Here is a 20,970-nt window from a genome sequence, read left to right as displayed (position 1 = left end):
CATCCTAGTTGCAGCTTTACTTAACAGCCTCACCAGGGGTGACAAGAGGTGGCCAAATATCCCTAATGAAAACTCAAACGATTTGCAAAAACCATCACTGGCAATTTCACAGTGTTATTGCCCATGCTCACCTGCATCCCTTCAGCCCAAGAATCCAAATAATGCAATTACCCCAAATTCTCCAAACTATGGTCAACTACATTTCTCTGAAAGTCAAGTCCTGATCCACCACCCAAACTAGGAGTTGTACTCTCACTCTCTCCTCAGCCGACTTATCCCTCTTTGCAATGCACTCCTCTTTCTCTATCTAATCCCTCTCCCAAACCCAATTCTCTAGCCCTAAACAAGTAGACTTGGGCTTAGCCGCTTAGCCATGTTATTGCCCCCCCCCCCCCGCCTACTCATTTATCGGCATAGGGGCCTTATTTCTTTGACAATAATGTACATATAATTTTAGAAAAGGTACAAAGAAAGGTGACCACAATGACAAAGAAGATGGAGCAACCCCTAAATGAAGAAAAACTAAAGAGGCTAGGGCTCTTGAGTTTGGAGAAGAGGCATCTGAGGGGAGATAAGATAGAGATCTATAAAATCAGGAGAGGGGTAGAATGGGAAAAGGTGAATCAGTTGTTTATGCTTTCAAAAATTACAAAGACCAGAGGACACGCCATGAAGTTACTAACTAGTACAATTAAATCAAATTGGAATTTGTGGTAAATGTAGTTAGCATGGCTGAGTTAAAAGAAAAAAAAATGTATGAACAAGTTCCAGAAGGAAAAGTCCATAAATTGCTAAAAACACAAAAGATGAAATCAAAACACACAGTATGATGTTCACACTTCAAAAAAGGCACAGAGGGTTGTACCCTGCAATAATTCTAAACAAAGGCGTAGAAATGATAACCTGCATATTTTAGCATAGAGCAGCAGATAACACTGATCATAGGTATACAATAGGTAACCTCCACATTCCAGCAAGGAACAACAGATACAATTCTAAACAAAGTTACAGAGGATGTAATCTGCATGTTCTAACATGGAGCAGCAAATACAACTCTAGCCATTCTGGTCTTTATATGCTGTCATTTACTGTTATTAAGAGAGACTTGGGGAAAATTCACTGCTTATCCCTTGATAATCAGCATGGAAAATATTACTTCCTGGAATTCTGCCAAATGTTTATGACTTGAATTTACAATTTTTATGAAATGTATCAATGATTGTTTGTAAGTGATATATTTATTGTTAATGTGAATGAATATATTTAACACTTAATGTAATTTTGAAAATGAATAAAGAAAATTTTTTTTAAAAAAAGAAGAATTTACAACTTTTAGAAACAAGATACGGGGCTTGATGAACCTTTGGTCTGAACTACTATGGCACTTCTTATGTTGTACGAACAAAGAGGAGAAGGGGGGGGGGAAGTCCCACAGTCACAAAAGATAACTAGTTCTTATGTTGTGCCATTTTATTTTATATCTTCAGGATGCATCGCTTCTTCTACGTCATAGGAGAAGAGTGATCAGATATTCAGTCGGTGACTACGTTTGCTTCAGAAGGATGATAATTATGGTTCCAAAGTTTCATTGTCTTGTTGCATTTCTTCTGTCTAGTAGGTGGCATGTATTTGTCAATCACACATGGCATCTAGACAAATTAGAAGCATGCTGGAAGTCACTGAAACCTTTCCACTGGAGATTGTGTCTTTGCAGCTATTTAGGGAGACAAAATAAACTAGGATCATGAGTTGCTGTCTTAAGCCTTCAAAATTGTATCTGGAGTCTTCTTCATGTACAGATTGATTGATATGTCTAGCATTTTGTTAGATCCCACCATTCATCTCCCCTCTTTTTTTTTTTTCTTTTGTTAATATACTGTGCTGGCTTCCTTCCTTTATCTGCGGGCTGTTTTATAAGGTGCAATGTGGATGAAGAAAGTAATACTCTTGTATTTTCACTATAAATGTCATTATTTTTTCATTCTAGGTTGTTTTTTTTTTTTGCGGGAGGGGGTTGCTTTGGTCATTTCTTTTTTTTAAATTGTCTTTATTAGCAACTGCAAAGGGACATACAACCAGGATCAAAGTAAGCATAAAAAAACATAGCAGGCAGAAAAACAGCACTTGAAAACTAGGACAGCAAATGTTGCACATGACAAGAACCCAATGAGTGGATGCCCATCACAATTGACATTTTGAAATACCAAACCTCCCAATCAACACACACAAACCCCAAGCACTCGGCCTCAGACCACAACAATCAGCCAGCAAACACTCCACAATCAGGCCTCCAGACATCCAAACACCCAAATGCTCATACACTCACACACACAAGTGTAGCCACCCGGTGAAAAAGCAAAAACAAAAAATAGAGCAACAGCCCCACCAAGAAGAAAAATCAAGGTAAGGATTCCGTGTCCACTGGCTCCGAGCTGGAACAGACAGTTAACGCCCGTTGCCACAGAGCTTGATAGCAGCAGAGGGCCAGAGTCCCAGACCTAGGGACGCGTTGAAGCTCATACCGCCCCCCACCTCGGCCAAATGAGCAAGCCAGTGTGGAAAAAGAGGCCACTGAGTCATCCACCCAATGCTGCAACAGGAGCTTTTTTACCACCAAGACAGCCATGTAAAGAACCCTGCGCCGGGGAAGCGTTAGCCCTCCCTCAATCACATCGCGTTGATCTCCCAAGAGCAGGAAACCATCGGTGGGGCGGCATCGGCAGGGGAAAACTCCAGCAGCTTCCCTTTTGTTACAACTGTATGGAAATATTGACTTTCCACCGGGAGTGGGCCACTCCTGGTTTCGGCAGTGGGAGCAAAGAGGGGGTAGAACTCTTCAAGATTTCCTTACAGTGGGGGAGGAGTCTTTTTCCTTCTTTTGCCCAACTGCAAGCTCACTTGCAACTGCCCCAGACTCACTTCTGGGCTTACCTTCAGGTCCGGCATTACTATTTGTCCCTTGGTCGTAAATGGGGGGATGCTTGGCTCTGTGGTCCCTTGGATGTTCAGTTTTTTCAGGTATCTCCTGCTTTTAATAAATTAGCTACCTGGTATCGAATTCTGAAGAATGCATCGGACATGGGATCTATCGATCGATTGGCTTCCCAGTGGCAATCAGAGCTTGGCACTATCCTGGATCGTAAGGCATTTCTTGATCTTTTTGCCACTGTGCAAGCCTTGGGGGGTTCCACGGATTTTAGGGAAATGCAATTTAAAATTCTGCATCGGGCTTATATTTCTCGGGCTCAAGGGGCTCGTATGGGCCGTTGGGAGGGAGCAGTTTGCACTAAATGCAATCGTTTCTTAGGTACCCTTACACACCATTTTTTTTTTAATGTCCTTCTTCCGACTTATGGCTGCAAGTTCTTCCCTTTTTGGAGCGCTTTGGTCATTTCTATTGTTATGTTGTTAACAAAATTGTACATTTTATGTTGAACTGTACCTGCTGTATATCATCAAATCCCAATAAATGAAATAGAATTTATGGATAGTTTCTTGAAAGTTTTTATTTTATTTGAATATTAGGTGGGGGGGGGGGGGAATATAATTGTACATTAATGTCTGAAAAGTTTGTTGTGCTTTTCATGTAATATTATATGTATGTGAATTATTTGTTGCACAATTGTAGTTTGAAAATTCAATAAAAATATACAAAAAAATAAATAAACCAGCGTTGTGCAAATTCACTATATTTTCCCTGTTTATAAAAGCTTTGACTTGGCACTTTAAAAATGTCAGTTCCTGCAAAACAAGTGGTCAACAAGCAAAATAGAAAATGCGAAATCAGTGAAGCATTTCATGTGGGCACTTTCTACTTCTGATGTAAAAATATTTCCATGTCACTAACAATAGTTTTCTGAAACCAGGAGGTATGCTCTGGACATGTGGGTGGTCTACAGAACTGCTTTAGCACCTTGGTCTTTAATCCCAGTTCTCAAGAGCCATGGGTCAGGTTTTCAGGATACCCCTAATGTCTGTACATAAGATCCAAACATAGGGGGAAAAGCAAATGTTATAACATAACATAACTTTATTCTGCTGTACCATGCAACCGCAAATCAATAAAACAATACAGAAATCATTCGCAGTTATGAGAAACTTAAGACAAGTCAGAAAATTCTTTGAGAAAACACAATTTCAGCTCATAGTACAATCACTAATACTAGGATTACTAGACTATTGCAATATCCTCTATCTCCCATGCCCCGCTACAATAACAAAACAACTAAAACAATTCAAAACACAGCTCTAAGACTCATCTACTCATTGAGGAAACACGACCACATCACAGAGGCATACCTCAACTCTCACTGGCTTCCAATTCCAGCAAGAATACTATTCAAATTCTACTGCCTACTATTTAAAACGTTAAATGGAGATAGCCCAACCTACTTGAACAACCGCCTCATCCAAACCACCTCAACCAGACATAGTAACATAGTAACATAGTAGATGACGGCAGATAAAGACCCGAATGGTCCATCCAGTCTGCCCAACCTGATTCAATTTAATTTTTTTTTTTTTTTTTTAGCTATTTCTGGGCGAGAATCCAAAGCTTTACCCGGTACTGTGCTTGGGTTCCAACTGCCGAAATCTCTGTTAAGACTTACTCCAGCCCATCTACACCCTCCCAGCCATTGAAGCCCTCCCCTGCCCATCCTCCACCAAACGGCCATACACAGACACAGACCGTGCAAGTCTGCCCAGTAACTGGCCTAGTTCAATCTTTAATATTATTTTCTGATTCTAAATCTTCTGTGTTCATCCCACGCTTCTTTGAACTCAGTCACAGTTTTACTCTCCACCACCTCTCTCGGGAGCGCATTCCAGGCATCCACCACCCTCTCCGTAAAGTAGAATTTCCTAACATTGCCCCTGAATCTACCACCCCTCAACCTCAAATTATGTCCTCTGGTTTTACCATTTTCCTTTCTCTGGAAAAGATTTTGGAAAAAACTCACACCCCATTCACACACCTGCCAATCAAAGAAGTTAAACGGAAAAAACTATATGATGGCCTCCTAGCCACTCAAGCAGCAAAAATAGACAACCAAATCGCCAACCTTCTGAAAACGACCCCAGATTACAAAACTTTCAGAAAAGAAATAAAGACTATACTTTTCAAAAAATCCCTGAAAAAGTCCTAACCTCTCAAGCTTCCTTCTTTCATCCCTCTAACCCCCGAACCCCTAAATCAACCTGCTATACTCTTTTTTTTTCCCCCAAAAGGACCAGAAATCTTTTTGTAAAACACCTTCTTTAACTCTTTGGTAATCCGCCTTGAACCGCAAGGTAATGGCGGAATAGAAATCCCTAATGTAATGTATACCGCCAACAATCAAACGACTTCTAGGCGGTTTACACAGAAGAAAAACTGGACAATCTGCGAAGTACAAAATATTAGTAGTAAAAGTACATGTTACCTGGAGTATAGACAGTATAAGATTTTTGTTATAAATAAAAGTTCAGTTAAGAAATGGATTTATCAAATAGTACAGTCTTAATCTCTTTTCGAAAGGCTGCAAGGTTCCACTAATAAAATTACCCAATCAGGACTGTTTACTTACTTGAAATGATAGCATCCTATCCAAAAAAAATCACCCTATGTTTAAAAATTGATAGTAAGAAGAAAAATACCCTAGGGGGAAAAATATTTCCAAAAATATTTTATTAATTATCTACCACAAGTTTTAAAAATGTAGATGAATATAAATATAAGCCTGTGCATTTGCTCAGAAGGAGTCACTGCTATGGTTTAACTAATCATATTCCAATATCAGTTAGCTTCAACCATTGCACACACCATATCCCCCACCTAAAAAAAAAAAAAATAGAAAATCCCACAATAAACAAATCCAGTACTTATCTCTTCCATGAAAGTCCTGTCTTGCCAAATAATAGAAGTTACAAATTCCAAATTGTTCCAAGGCTGAAAATCACTTCCAAATGCCCAAGACCATTTTGAATGATAGCAATCTGTAACACACATCTACTCTGACATGAGTCAATGTTGCACTGTTCCACCATGGCTTCTTCAGGGAGCAATCAACAGCATTTTCTCCCAGGATGTATTTACACTTTTTCATGGGCATGCTCAGTAGTCAGAAATACAGTAGACATCACTCTTGGGTAAATCTGAGTAATCCACTGCAGATTATTCCAGATTACTAACTTTTGAAGTGGTCCTTGATGGACTTTTGCATGTGTATTCAATATTACGGTACATATTATAATCAAGTCTGTGACATAAGAAAAAATAATAATTCTGAAGAAAAAAATAAATCATAGCTTAGTCAGGTGGCAGGCGCCTCTCTTCCTCCTCGGTGTGCCGCGGTACACTTGGAATCTCAGGAGCACACAGTTTGAGATACACTGGCCTACAGAATCAAACCAGTACTATGTGTAGTGCCATGAGCTGCCACAAGAGGTCACAGTAGCTATATTTTCTGGAAAACTGAGTGGCCTTTGTTTCTCTCCCCAATGACCCCCATGGACCACCAGGGCCTATGTGGATAGCAGTAAAGAGCTGCTATAGAAGGGGTGGGGCATTGATCATGGAAGTAGGCTGGGAAGAGAGGGCAGAAAGAAGGATGCTTTGTAAGGGGGCCATGAGGTAGATCAGGGGAACATAAGAATAGCCATACCGGGTCAGACCAATGATCCATCTAGCCCAGTATTCTGCTTCCAACAGTGGCCAAACCAGGTTACAAATACCTGGAAGAAACCCAAATAGTATCAACATTCCATGCTACCAATCCCTGGGCAAGTAGTGGTTTCTCCCATGTCTCTCTCTCTCTCTCATAGCAGACTATAGAATTTTCTTTTTTTAAGCAAAGTTATATGGGTGCTGGCACCTGCATAGCGAAGCAGCCTAAATTAGGCCCCTTAGCTATACAAATGTCAGCACTGGATAGTGCCGCTGAATATCAGGGAGTTAGGTGGGAAAAGACAATTTAAGTGGGCAAGAGCCTCTCCTGTCTTCTTAAATCACTTTGAATATCAACCAGGAAATACCTTACCCTCATATTTAACCACCCAATTACAAATAAAACAAACTATAAAAATGGCACCCAATGCCAAGGCCCAGGACCACTTGATACCACTTTTCTGTAGGCTTCGGTAAGTCAGGAACTATAGGTATTTTAGCTGCCATAAACAATTCATTCATTTAACAAAAGTAACATTGCAATACACAATGTTGTGGATTGGTTCTATGACAAAGTTACAACTAAAGTTCTTTGAGTGATCACTTCTAAAGAGGATTCTAGGAATGCTGTCAAATTCATGCTAGAGAGATTTCCCCTATATTGTTCAATCAATTTTGAATTGCCCAAACCTTCGTATATTGTGCTTTAGCAAAAAGGAGGGCATACTATACCTCAGCTGGTATTTGCAGAATATCAACCAGATATATTTTCACCATCTCAAATAGAGAGAATAAGTGGAAAGTTTGGGGATGTTTAAAAATCTTAAATTGTTCCTTTAGCATTTAAGATATTCAGGTTTTTGATGGATACAGTTCCTATCTGTCATCAGAATTTAGTCATCGCTCTCAAAACGAGCTCCCTCAAGGCAGGAAGAATTGTTTGAGGATGTAGAGTCACGGGCTTCGGAAGTAACAGCATCAGTGTGGTGCCTGGCCAGCGCGGTTCTACCTCCTTTGGGTCTGGACATTCCATCTGTTATGTCTGAAAAATGCAAGTATTTACACTGAAAACACTATGGTTTGCGATTTAAAAGTTAAAGAAATCTTTGTTGGATCAGTTTCAAGGGCAATCTAGTCACATTAAGAAACCCTTGGAAATGTCAGCAATGCTTTCTGTAAAAATTGCTGAGCAGGAGAAAAAAAAATGAAAGATATTAATTTGAAAGCAGCTAAATTGAAATCTTTGGAGACCACTACAGTAAAAGACAATGCTCTGATACATAGAAAGTTGGAAGTTGTTGAAAATGTCACAAGAGCTCATGGGCATTAGAACATAAGAATAGCCTTTCTGGGTCAGACCAATGGTCTATCCTGCCCAGTATCCCTTCTTCATGGAGGCTAATCCAAGTCACAAATACCTGGCAAAAACCCAAATAGTAGCAGTATTCCATGCCCCTAGTACCTTAACAGCTTCTTTTTGGTCTCATAAGAGAGTATGGATTGTGGATTTTGTCATTTCCATTGGCACTCTTCCCTTTCCAGTGTCTAGAGGGAAACTTATTTTTATCCTGAGATGCCTATGATCTCCTAAGGTATCATTTATACACTAGTCTTTAAGCCTGTTACATTAACGGGTGCTAGAATAAATATGTGTGTGTGTCTTTCTTTCTCTCTCTCCTTGGCCACTTTCTATCTGTGTCTTTCTTTCTTTCTTTCTGTCTCTCTCTCTCCTTAGCCGCTGTCTTTCTTTCCATCTCTCTCTCTCCTCGGCAGTCCACCACCACCCCTTCCTGCTCCCCCTGTCCAGCAGCAGCCCTTCTCCCTTCCTTTTACTTCCCCACTGTCCAGCAGCATCTCTTCCCTGCTCCCCCGTCCATCAATACCTGCTCCCAAACCACGGCTGCTTCCGTTGCAGGCCTGGCCTCGTGCTGAGGCCTGAACATTTGCGAAACTACCCCTTTTCCCTTACCTTCTCTCAGTCCTTGCATCCATGGTCCTCTTAAACTGAGTGAGGGCAGGAGGGGGGGAGTCACCGGCGTGTTCTCTGCCTCCTTGTGCCCGTGGTCCTCTTAGATGGAGTTAGGGCAGGAGGGGAGAGTGGAGTGAGGGCAGGAGGTGGAGTCGCCGCCGTGGTGGTCACCATTTCAAACTGCATGCCTCCGCATGCATAGTAGGAGCCAGAAAACTGCCACACACAAAACACCACAGGCTTGTTCTACTGGCACGGAGCTACAGATCTCATCTTACCTCCCTTTTAAATTGTTTTCTTTTTACCGATGTATTTATCAACTTTCCTTTTCCCTTTTATCCTCAAGCTCACGTTTGTACTTGTAATTTGTCCAATTAATATTTACACTTCTCCCCCCCCCTTTTTTTTTTTTTAAATAATAATTTACTTTTAACCTTCCATTTTTAACATTGTAAACCGGCAAGGTGTCTGTCGATGGTTGGTATATTAAAACTTAATACACTTGAAACTTGAACTTGATCACAAAGTTTGAAGTGTGCATGTGCGCTTAGGGCTTTATTATAGCGGATATATATATTACATGTGCTTTGCTTATTAAACATCTATAGAAGAGGTTAGGGAGGACAATGGAGAGCAAGAAGATACAGGAAGAGAAGAGGATACAACCCAGCCAATTCTGGTTGGCCCAGGCACCTAAGGCCCCTCCTGTGGGCGGGGCTTGAGGCACCTGAGCCAATCAAGTATAGAAGGTTTTGGGGGTGTGGGGGTGTCACGGGGTTGGCGGGGGTGTCACGGGTCAGCGGGTGGAAGGGTTCGGGGGGCCAATTGGGAGTTCGGGGGGGTGGTCGTGGGGGGGATTCATCATGGCATGAGGGCCTCGGATCCCTCCTGCCCGTATCTTAGTGGGGGTGAGGGGTAGGGGGATCTTCGGGCAAGAGGGGTTGTGCTCCTTCCTGCCCATATCTTAGTGGGGGTGGGGGGTCTTCGGGCAGGAGGGGTTGGGCTCCCTCCTGCCCGGATCGTGTCAAGGTGGGGAGTTTTTGGGCAGGAGGGCCTGGCCATCCTCCTGCCCATATCAGAAGGGTGCATGGCTGTGTTGGGGCAGGAGGGGTTGGGCTCCCTCCTGCCCGAGCCGATCGGGGGGGATCACGGCAGGAGAGGTTGGCTATCTCTCCTGCCGCAATAGCGATCCAAAGTGCTGTGGTTGGCAGTACTTCAGGGTATCGTTATCGCAGCAGGGGAGATGAGCCATCTCTCCTGCCGCGATTGTTGCAGTGGGGGGTAGGCAGGTTTCCAGGGCCGCTGAGCTGATTGCGGCAATGGCTCCTTTTTCGGCACTTATACCTGTTTCGACTTTGGTTATACCTGCTGTACGACTATGTCTAGGTTGGCCCACTCCCACCCTTTCCCCTCCTCTAAAAATGCCTCTTTTCACTCTATGCGGGGGAAAGGCCTAAGCTGGTTTTAGATAAAACCAGCTTTGGTTATGGGTACTTGGAAGATCAGGTTTTTTGATCGTCCCAAGTAGCCATTTAGGACACTTTTTAGACGTTTTTGGTTTTTATTTTATTATGAGCCCCATAGGATATACGGGGTATATAAATAATTAAAAGATAAATAAATATAATAGTGGTGCCAGCATTTTACTGCATACAATTTTAATGTAAAACCCCCCCAGCATAAAATCGCCATTCTAATGATGACATAACGCTAACACAATAACATTATAGACATTACTAGGACGTCTATGCAATGCCTAGAAGGCGATTCTGCTAAAGATGTCTAACAATATAGACGTGCTTAGATTTGCTCAGCTGCGATTCTTTATAGTGTGTCTGCAAAATGCATTATACAATCGCAGAATGTTGCAGAATGAGGGGATCTGTGTATAAACATTCCTGGGAGAGTAGTTTAGGCAGGACAGAGGCAGAATTGCAATTTGCATATGTATTTTATAAAATATGCATGTCACTTGTGGAATACACCTTCTGAGCAGGTGTAAATTTGTGCATCAGCATTTGAGCATTGATGGCTATGCAGCCGGGAGCCTACTTTGTAAAAGCACATAGGCACCTATATTACCATTATCTTTTTTGGGGCTTCTCATGTAGGTGACCCGTTATATAATCAGGCTGGTGAACTGATGGTTGGTGTTCTTGGCACTGGGTCTTGTTATTTATTCAATTTTCTATGCTATTCTCCCAGGGGAGCTCAGAATGGTTTACATGAATTTTGTTCAGGTACTCAAGCATTTTTCCCTGTCTGTCCTGGTGGGCTCACAATCTATCTACCGTATTTTCACATAGATAACGCGCACCCGTGTAAAATGCGCACACGGGTATAGCGCGCAAAAAACACATATTTATGTATATAAATTTTTATATACCGCGCACACCCGTATACCGCGCATGCTGCCTGACTCTCCTTTCGCTCGCCCCAACTCTCCTCTAGAGACCCCGACTCTGTTTTCGCCCGCCCCGACTCTCCTTTCCTACTTGAAGTCCTGTCCCTACCCTGAAAGCCTGATGCCCCCCCCCCGACGTCCGATTCACCCCCCCCGCAGGACCGCTCGCACCCCCACCCCGAAGGACCGCTCGCACGCACCCGCACCCCCACTCTGAAGGACCGCTCGCACCCCCACCCCGAAGGAGCGCTCGCACTCCCACCCCGAAGGAGCGCTCGCACCCCTACCCGAAGAACCGCTCGCACCCCCACAGCCTCACCCCCTCCCCCATGGAGAAGCAGTCTACCTTGTTTCCAGATGCCAGCGAGCCCAGCTGTTTTCTCTGCCGGCGGTCCCGCCCCTTCTCTGAGCCCTGCTGCGCTGCTTTTTCTTCCGGCGGTCCCACCCTTTCTCTGACATCAGAGAAAGGGCGGGACCGCCTGAAGAGGAAGCAGCGCAGCACAGGGCTCTGAGAAGGGGCAGGACCACCGGCAGAGGAAGCAGCTGGGCTGGCATCCGGAAACAAGGTAGACTGCTTCTCCATGGGGGAGGGGGGGAGGCTGTGGGGGTGCGAGCGGTCCTTCGGGTGGGGGTGCGAGCGCTTCTTCCGGGTGATGAATCGGGCGTCGGGGGGGGGGGGGAAACTATGTAAAAAAAATTTTGTACAACGCGCTCACACGTATAACGCACAAGGGTATGCGCGGTTTGTAAAAACCACGTATAACGCACGCGTTATATGCGAGAAAATACGGTAATGCATCTAGGGCAATGGGGGGATTAAAGGGCAAATTCTATAAGAAGCGCCCAAAAGTTAGGCGCCTAATTAGACACTGTTCAGCGTGATTCAAGTAAAATTGGGTGCTGTTTAGTGAATCGTGCTGAGTGGCACCTATTTGGGCACCTATTTTGGAGGCGCCCATTAAATAGGCCAGCTGCAGGCAAAACTAAAAATTAGGCGGCCATTCTGTAAGAAGGCGCCTAACACGTAGCTACAATCACACCAAACATGCATAGCGCCTATTTTTTTGAAGGCCGCTTAAATTTTTAGAGGTGCCTTTTTACAGAATCACTTTCTTGATAGGCGCCTAAGTTTCAATTATTGCTGATTAAAAAGCTTAATCAAGCTTGTTATGTAATACAGATAGGCGCCTATGTAGTTGGGCACCTCCGAAATAGGTGCCTAATTTTAGGCGCTGGTTACAGAATTTGGGCCTAAGTGACTAGCCCAGGGTCACAAGGAGCAGTGGGGGCTTGAACCCACAACCGCAGGGTGCTATGGCTGTGGCTTTCACCACTGCACCATACTCCTTGTTTGTTTGTTTATTTATCACCCGCCCTTATCCAGGGCAAGTTACATATTAACATACAAAATTAGACATAACATTTCTCGTACAAATCACATCAAGTACATATAAAAATCAAATTACATAAGACATACATGTCACATCAACAATGAACATTTAAGGCCAAAAACTGGCCAACCCTAACATACATCAAAATGTTAAATTGCATAAGGCATACAAGGTGCCTCAATGACAAACATCATTATGCTTAATAAAACAAACAGACCAGACCATCGAAGACTTCCGTGACCAGCACTCAGCCCTGGTGTCAGGTCAAAAGCGCGCCGGGACAAAGGCGCGAGCAGACAACTGAGCGCAGCGCGGAGGTGCGCGCTGAATAAAAAGACTGTTTTTAGGGGCTATGACGGGGGTGTGGGGGGAACCCCCCCCCCACTTTACTTAATACAGATTGCGGCGGCGTTGTGGGGCGTTTGGGGGTTGTAACCCCCCACATTTTACTGAAAACTTAACTTTTTCCCTGTTTTTAGGGAAAAAGTTACGTTTTCACTAAAATGTGGTGGGTTACAACCCCCCAAATCCCCCACAACGCCGCCGCGATCTGTATTAAGTAAAGTGGGGGGGCTCCCCAACAAAACCCCCTGTCGCAGCTCCTAAAAAACAGTCTTTTTATTTGGCGCGCACCTCCGTCTTGCGCTCAGTTGTCGGCGCGCGCCTTTGTCTTCCGCGTTACTGTCTATGAACCCTCAGCCCTCAACAGTCATCACTCCTCTCTCAGCCAAACTCAGACCCTATATTTCACCTTACAGAACAGGTGTCTTTTCAGCATTTTCCTAAAGTTCTGTAAATTTTGCTGTTGGCAAATATATCCAGGAAGGTTGTTCCACTCCCTGGGGCTGATACAGTAGAAGACACTGTTCCTGGAAGAGGAAATTCTTAAGTCCCGCACAGATGGAACAAACAGATCACAATGCTCAATTGAGCGAAGCTGTCGAGCTGGCTCATGTGGCAAGATGCTCTGGACCAGATGTTTGGGGACCAACTTCTGTAAGCACATGAAAACATTAACCAATAGCTTGTCCCTTACTATCAGCCAGTACAACCTTATAAAGTATTCTGTCACATGCTCACGCCTGTCCAATTTAAATAAAGAGCGTACCACTGAATTCTGGGCCACCTGAAGCGCACCCATAACTGATTCTGGTACTCCCAAGAACACCAGACTGCAATAGTTGAAAATGGACAAAATCATCGACTGCAACACCATCCTGAATAATGGAGCCGCCAAATAAGTTTAGGGACCACAATGCTGTGCGCCTAAGTTTCCAGGTTTATTAAAAGCTTGATTTTATCGCACCATCAAAAGATTTCAAAGCGATGTACAAATAGAATATGACAAACAATATGTTTTGCTGGACAAAAACTTAACAATAGACAAACAAATTATGACACAAAACATTTGGGGTAGTGGGAGGAACTACAATATGTAAAGAAAAAGAAACGTGGAGGGAAATAAAAATAGGATAGGTCATATCTAACATTAAATTTATGAGAATGTGTGTGGCGCAGGGGGTTAGAGCTACAGCTTCAACATGCTGCGGCTGTGGGTTCAAATCCTTCGCTGCTCGTTGTGACCCTAGGCAAGTCCATTTACTAACCGAAGATGAAAATACACCTTCCGAACAACTACAAGCACCTGACCTCTCATTGTAAGTACTGAACGCACTAAGGACACGGGAAGGAGGCACTGGGGGCACTAAGGACACAGGACAGAGGCACTGGGGGCACTAAGGACATAGGAAGGAGGCCCTGGGGGCACTAAGGACATAGGAAGGAGGCCCTGGGGGCAATAAGGATACAGGGCAGAGGCACTGGGGGCACTAAGGACAAGGGAAGGAGGCACTGGGGGCACTAAGGACATGGGAAGGAAGGAGGGAGGGAATAGAAAGGGACAATTGTTGGGCCTGAGTGCAGAAAGAAAGGATACACAGACAGAAGGAACGCAACCAGAGACTCATGAAATCACCAGGCAGCAAAGGTAGGAAAAATGATTTTATTTTCAATTTAATGATCAAAATGTGTCAGTTTTGAGAATTTATATCTACTGTCTATATTTTGTACTATATTTGTCTATTTTTCTATAGTTACTGAGGTGTCATTGCATATTTTAACGTCATTTGCCTTGACATCTTTGAAAACCCCCAAATATAAATGATAATTAACGTTTTCTCTGCATATAGTGTGCTTTGTAGTTTTTTTTAAATTTATGGTTACCATTATGAATTAATAAACTAACTAAACTAAACTAAATCTTGGGTTTATATACCGCATCATCTCCGCAGAAGGAGCTCGACACGGTTTACAAGGTTAGGGAGGGAACGGAACTCCAATGTAATTATATAAGTAAGAGAGAAGAGAGGTTAGGTGTGAGAAGTGCCAGGAAAGGGACGGGGTTACGTTTTGGAGAAGAGCCAGGTCTTCAGAAGCTTACGGAATGGTAAGAGGGGGCTCAGATTGCGGAGAGGGGAAGGGAGACTATTCCAGAGCTGAGTGATTCTGAAAGGGAGGGAAGAGCCAAGTTTACCAACAAAGGAGATGCCTTTTTAAGGAGGGGAAGGATAGTTTTAATTTTTGTGTGGATCTAGTGGAGGTTGGATTAGAGGAATTCCAGGATAGAGGGATAAAAGGAGGGAGGATACCATGAAGGATCTTGAAGGTTAGGCAGGCACATTTAAAGTGGACCCTGGATATAACGGGTAGCCAGTGGAGTTTGGATAAGAGCGGTGAGACATGGTCAAATTTACTTTTTGAGAAGATAAGTTTAGCCGCGGTGTTCTGGATTAGTTGGAGTCTGTGAAGGCTTTTCTTTGTTAAGCTTAGGTAAATGGAATTGCAATAATCCAATCTGGAGAGGATAATGGATTGTACGAGGACGGCGAAGTGTTTTTGGTGGAAGCAGGACCTCACTTTCCTCAGTATGTGAAGGCTGCAGAAGCATTTTTTTATCAGGGAGTTGAGGTGGTCATTGAAGGATAATGATGAATCTATGGTGATGCCCAGAACTTTGCTAGAGAACTCTAACTGTAAAGAGGAGCCTGTGGGCAGTGGGATGGAAGAGGGTAATTGATCGAGTTTAGGGCCGAGCCATAGTAGTTTTGGTTTTGGACTCGTTCAATTTCATTTGTACAGTGTGAGCCCAGGATTGAAGGTTGGTTATGCAAGAAGAAATGTTAGCTGCGAGATTGGTGAGGTTCGCGTCAGTCTCAATGAGGACCAGGATATCGTCGGCGTAAGTGTAGAGTGTTTCTAGGGGGGACAGGTGGAGGAGATTCAGGGAGGACATATAAATGTTGAAGAGGATGGGAGATAGGGGGGAGCCTTGTGGGACTCCACAAGTCGGTTTCCATGGGGAGGAAGAGGAACCATGTTTGGTGACGGTGTATGAGCGAGAACGTAAGAAATTCGAGAACCAGTCAAGGACTGTAGAACTGATGCCTATCTCGGAGAGTAGGAAGATTAGAATGTCGTGGTGGACAACGTCAAAGGCAGCAGAGAGGTCGAATTGAAGGAGAACGGCAAATTTTTTGTGAGAATGAAATTGTTGGATCTTCGAGATTAGGGAGGCCAGGAGGGTTTCGGTACTGAAATTGGGTCTGAAGCCGTATTGATAGGGTAGGAGGACAGAGAATCTTTCCAGGTAGGCTGAGAGTTGGGAGGAGACTATGGACTCTAGCAGTTTGGTTAGGAGCGGAATGTTTGCTATTGGGCGATAATTGGATGAATGGAATGAATGGATGAAATTGGGGGCGGGATTGGGGGCGGGACTGACAATTAATAGATGTCCCCTTTTGATGAAAAAAAATAAATGGTCATGTTATCCATGACATTAGCCTTGTAGAATCCCTTGTGGCTGGGTTGGGGATAAACTGTATCCAATCATCTTCATCAGTCCTTTGCCCTTTTCTCCTCCCCTCTGGCTATTATATTTCTCTGCACCTTTGCTTTGTACTCCTTATTTTAAACATTATAAACCGCCTAGATACATGGCTGATATGAGCCATATCAAGACAAATAAGCATAAACATCTGTATGTCTCACAATAACCCTGGTATCTTGTTCATGCTGGATTATTATTCCTTCTGGTTAATTAGTACAGTTGAGATTATGCAGTACATCAGGGCAATGTTATCCCCTGGGAATGATAAAATAGGTATTTGCTATCCTGGAAAGAATGAAATGCTATATTAATTACTAATTATAACATTGTAATAAAAAAAGGAAGAGCTAGCCCTCCTAGAGGCTTTGGGATACAGAATTATTAACCATCATTACTTATAGAAGGCTCTCAAGAATTTTTTTCCTCCCCATATTAAAAGGTGAGGTGCTGCAATTTTAATGACAGTCAGCAACTTTTGTAGCAGCAAAACAATTTGTTTTTATGGTTGTGAATTATCTCCCAGGTTGCGTGTAAATGTAATGAAAGTGGAAAATGAGTATTCTGATAAACTATCTGTAAATTTACTGTTAATATCGTCCTCCATCATTCAGTCACTTCTAGTTTTATTATATTACTAGAGCATAAAGAAGCATATTGAAAAAGGCTGAAAGCATAATTTGATGTGCATTGAGTGGCCAAAGTAGGACGGAGCTCAAGGTTAACAAAGAGTTAGAATGAAAATGACTCTAGGAAGTCAAGACATTCCAGAGGTCCCAGTATACTCACAGATCCTTACGCTTTAAGGTGCTCGTGAAGGGCATAATATTCAAAATGATTTAAATGAGCCTGGTCAAATTGCACTGGCTAGCTCAATCACTAATATTCAGCAGCACTTAACTGACCACTGCAGCGGTGAACCACAGCACGCCAACAATTGCGCCCCGACCTTTGCGCACACGACAAATGTGTGCAAGGTCCGCCACAAAAGGATACTATTTTGTCTTTTGTTGAGGGGGTGGGGGGACCCCCCCCCACTACACTTAAAAGATTCACTTCCTATCTAGTGTTAGGGTTAGGTTTGAAGCATGATTATGGGAACCCTTGGTGGATATCTGGAAGGCCCTGATTTGCTGAGACTCCTCAGGCCCCGTCCCTTGGGAGGGGCCTGAGGAATCTCAGCAAATCAGGGCCTTCCAGATATCCTTCACAAGCCGCAATTGTCCATGCGCGCAATTGTCGGCGCACATTTGTCTGAGCGGAATTGTCCTGTATGGATTTGTCAGTGTGCCCACTGCAGCACTACCCAGTTAGTGCTAAGGTAATCTAAGGGCAGAGTCAGGGCAAACCTGGAAATTTCATGATGCCCAGCTAGCTAACTAGGCATGTCAGATCACATATAAAGCAGTCCTAACTCTGCCTGGTTATCCTGTTATGACACTGAATAGGCGGCCATACCGGGATGGCCTCTGGACACTACCAAACACCCAAACATTCAGGCCCTGATTCTATAAAATGGACCTAGAGTTAGGCACCTGGATTGGTGTGCCTAGTTGATCTAGGCACCTAACCTAATTTGTAAATGGTTCAGTCAGCGCTGTTAATTGAAAAGCACCATTATTAAACAATTTTAAACAATTAATTTGCCAGTAGGTTCCTGACTTGGTAGGTGTCTACACTGAGGCGTCCAAACAGAAAGTAAGTATGGTTAGGGGAGGAGTTTAGGCGTGGATTAATTTAGGTGCCAGTATTGTAGGCTAAGACAACCGTGGCTTAATATACCTTTCATCAAGCTGCGTTAGGGTTTTATTTCGCAGGCTATGGAGGTAAAAACTCTGACACTTATAGAATTCCTATGAGCGTCAGAGCTTTTACCGCAGCGACCTATGATAATAATTTTTTTTAAAAACTAACCCAGCTTGATAAAAGAGGGCCATAATTTGTTGGAAGAGAATTCCAGCCAATAGCTGCCTGATACGAGATAGTTAAAGAATGCATTTTTCTAGATTTAACTTGTGCAACCACTGGAAAATGTAAAAGTAAGCAATCACAGTAATGCAAACGCTGGTTCAGTGTGAGGAGCTTAAGTTAATGATGCTGATGCTAACTATGTATGATCCAAAAAACAAATATACACAACTTGAAAAATAGACGAGCCTCAACCGATAACCCGTGTAATTGAGTCAGAAGTGAAGTTACTCTGTTCACACAAGCCCTTCCAGGGCCCGCTAGGATCAATGCGGTAACCCACAACTAGGCAGCACTGTATAACCATAGGCCTGCTTCCCAAAATGGTGGAAGCCCTACAGGGGGTGCTGGCTTTGGGGGAGACAACCCAGAATACCAAACATGAAACACAGAGGCAAAAGGTTTAATTTAAAAAATAAAAAAAAACAGTCTTTTATTACATCAGCCTTCAAGTGTCAAAACCGATGCACAAAATAAAGCCAATTCAAAAACAAAAGACTAGCAAAAATAAAAATGCAGAGAAAAAGAAGCACAGCACTCCAACAACATACTTCAGTGTGGCAAGTGTGATCGGCAGCAGCAGTTTGTGTTCAGCTGGCACCTAAGCCACACCCTGCTCCTGGCTGTGGCTTTGCACAGGTCTTGTACTCATGGCAGCAGAGACTGGCAAACGCAGACAGTTCTATTCAGTGCTTCCCCGACCTTGACAAAGGAGTGCAAAACGCGTTGGCAAGGGGATGAACACTATTGAAACCAAGGGCTCCTCTTCCAAAGGTGCGCTAGCGTTTTTAGCGCACGCACCGGATTAGCACGCGCTAGCTGAAAAACTACCACCTGCTCAAAAGGAGGCAGTACCAGCTAGCATGCGCTATTCCGCCTCCCTAACGCACCTTTGTAAAAGGTGCCCTAAGTTTAAACACTACCTTTATGAATGTGTTCAATGCTTATACTATACATAAATTTGCTATCAAAGCATGATAAAATAAGTAAAGAAGACATTATAAAATTAGAAAATCAGAAGAAAAAAAATCAATAAGTACATAAAGTTGCTTGATTGAGATTTATGAAGATTTGCACCGTGGCGAGTTACGCTACTCAGGTGGCAGTCTGACGATCCTTTAAAGCACTTTTTGTTACTCAATACTACTCTCTATATAGTTCACTCTATTTTTCTGAATATCTATACTACTGTGATACATTAGCACAGATCAGCCAGTTGTTCCCAAAAAAGAAACATAGAAAACATAAAACTATAGGTCAGGTAAATTGCACATTTCTTTAACAAGCTCTGCCCACTAGCTGTGCAAGGTTTGTTATCCTTAGTCAATGTCCCAAACAGAAAAAAAGGTAAACTCCTGGATTCACAATAACAGCAGGGGAAAAAAAAACATTAAGAAAAACCCCAGTCCTTGGTTCTAGTAGTCCTTTGTTTACTCATACAGCTTTAAAGGTTTTTCCTCGTTAGTGCCAGCAATTGTTCAACAGTTCTGTTTCACTTATTCTTAGAAGGGAAGAAAAACAAACAAACTTCTCCTGCTCTCTAGGTGTGTGCAATTAAGGATCAACTCCTCCGCCTTGCTCATAAAAATAGTGCACTGCAAAAGTCTCTTTGCAATATGGCAAAACTCCTCAGTCACAAAACACAAAAAAGATAGCAGTGTCACATTTAGCTAGTTTCCATTTCCTCTGCTAGCTCACCTTGAGAAGGCAGTTCCTCCACAACCTCCATACATTCTTCCTGTGCTGGCAGTTCTGCCTGGGTTAGCTGAACAGGTTCCTCCAGCTCTACCATCTCAACATCAGGCTTTGCTTTGGGTTGGAGTTTGTCCCATGGCCAGGTCTGCTTTCCTGCCACCTCCTGCTCTGCTGGCCTTCTTCCACCCTCTCTCCAGTCTGTCTGCAGCTCTGGCTTATATTGGTGAAAGCCCTGCCCCAAACTATGTGGGATAGGAATTGGCCAAGTCTCTCTCTGGCTCCCCCTTTGGCCAGACTGCAAATTACTGCTAGGGAACTGAGACTGTTTTAAGGCAGGTTTAAAGGGCTTTACTTTCTGTTTTGAGTAAGCTCCCTCTCCTGACCTTCTTACTCAATCTTGCCAGGGTTTGAAACCTAGGGCTCCTTTTACGAAGCCGCGTTAGCGGTTTTAGCGCATGCAGCTTTTTAGCGCGCGCTAAACCCACGCTACACGGCTAGAACTAACGTCAGCTCAATGCTGGCGTTAGCGTCTAGCGCGGCCGGCAGTTTAGCGCGCACTATTATGCACGTTAAACCGCTAACGCGGCATTGTAAAAGGAGCCCCTAGTGGAATTATACCAGGATAGTCAGCCTGACCTGTCTGCGAGCCCGGGAAATTTCCCTGGTGAGTTTTCCCGACTCTAGATACAGTATTCTTTCTGTTTTTGAAATGCGACAAGTCAGGAGCAGTGCTGGACTTGCCACAAGAGCATTTCTATAGCTGAGCAGCCACATCTATGTGCCCTTTATGTACATAAATGTACAGAATATTAGCTAATGAGTAAGTATTCACTTACATGCATAAGTGGCAGCAAAGTGGTCTGCATTATTCTATAGAGGTATGCATATGTTCCATAATATGGGTTGAGCATGGAAGAGGCAAGGGCACTGCTGCCACTTTTCGGTGCAACTTATGTGCAACAGAATACTGTAAGCTACACACAGTTATTCCAGATCTATGGTCATTGTAACTAT

General features: G+C 43.4%; 1 protein-coding gene across 13 annotated transcripts in view; it reads right to left on the bottom strand.

Annotated features, from left to right (window-relative positions):
- Window positions 1-20,153, bottom strand: part of GADL1 (glutamate decarboxylase like 1) — a 426,028-nt gene extending 405,875 nt beyond the window's left edge. For 7 of the 13 annotated variants that reach the window (XM_033930124.1, XM_033930128.1, XM_033930123.1 and 4 more), the window contains exon 1: window positions 19,960-20,077. Coding sequence is in view for 4 of the 13 variants with exons in the window: in XM_033930116.1 (XP_033786007.1) it covers window positions 19,960-20,053 (94 nt within the window). In the remaining 9 variants the exon portion in view is untranslated. Of the gene's footprint in view, window positions 1-19,959 lie in introns of all 13 variants that reach the window. The other 6 variants (XM_033930116.1, XM_033930120.1, XM_033930121.1 and 3 more) reach the window with 3 other exon arrangements.
- Window positions 20,154-20,970: the final 817 nt, after the last annotated feature.

Source organism: Geotrypetes seraphini, chromosome 2 (genome assembly GCF_902459505.1).
Source record: "Geotrypetes seraphini chromosome 2, aGeoSer1.1, whole genome shotgun sequence".
NCBI classification, from domain to species: Eukaryota; Metazoa; Chordata; class Amphibia; order Gymnophiona; family Dermophiidae; genus Geotrypetes; species Geotrypetes seraphini.
Note: the sequence above shows the minus strand (reverse complement) of the source record. Positions and strands in the feature narration are given on the sequence as shown.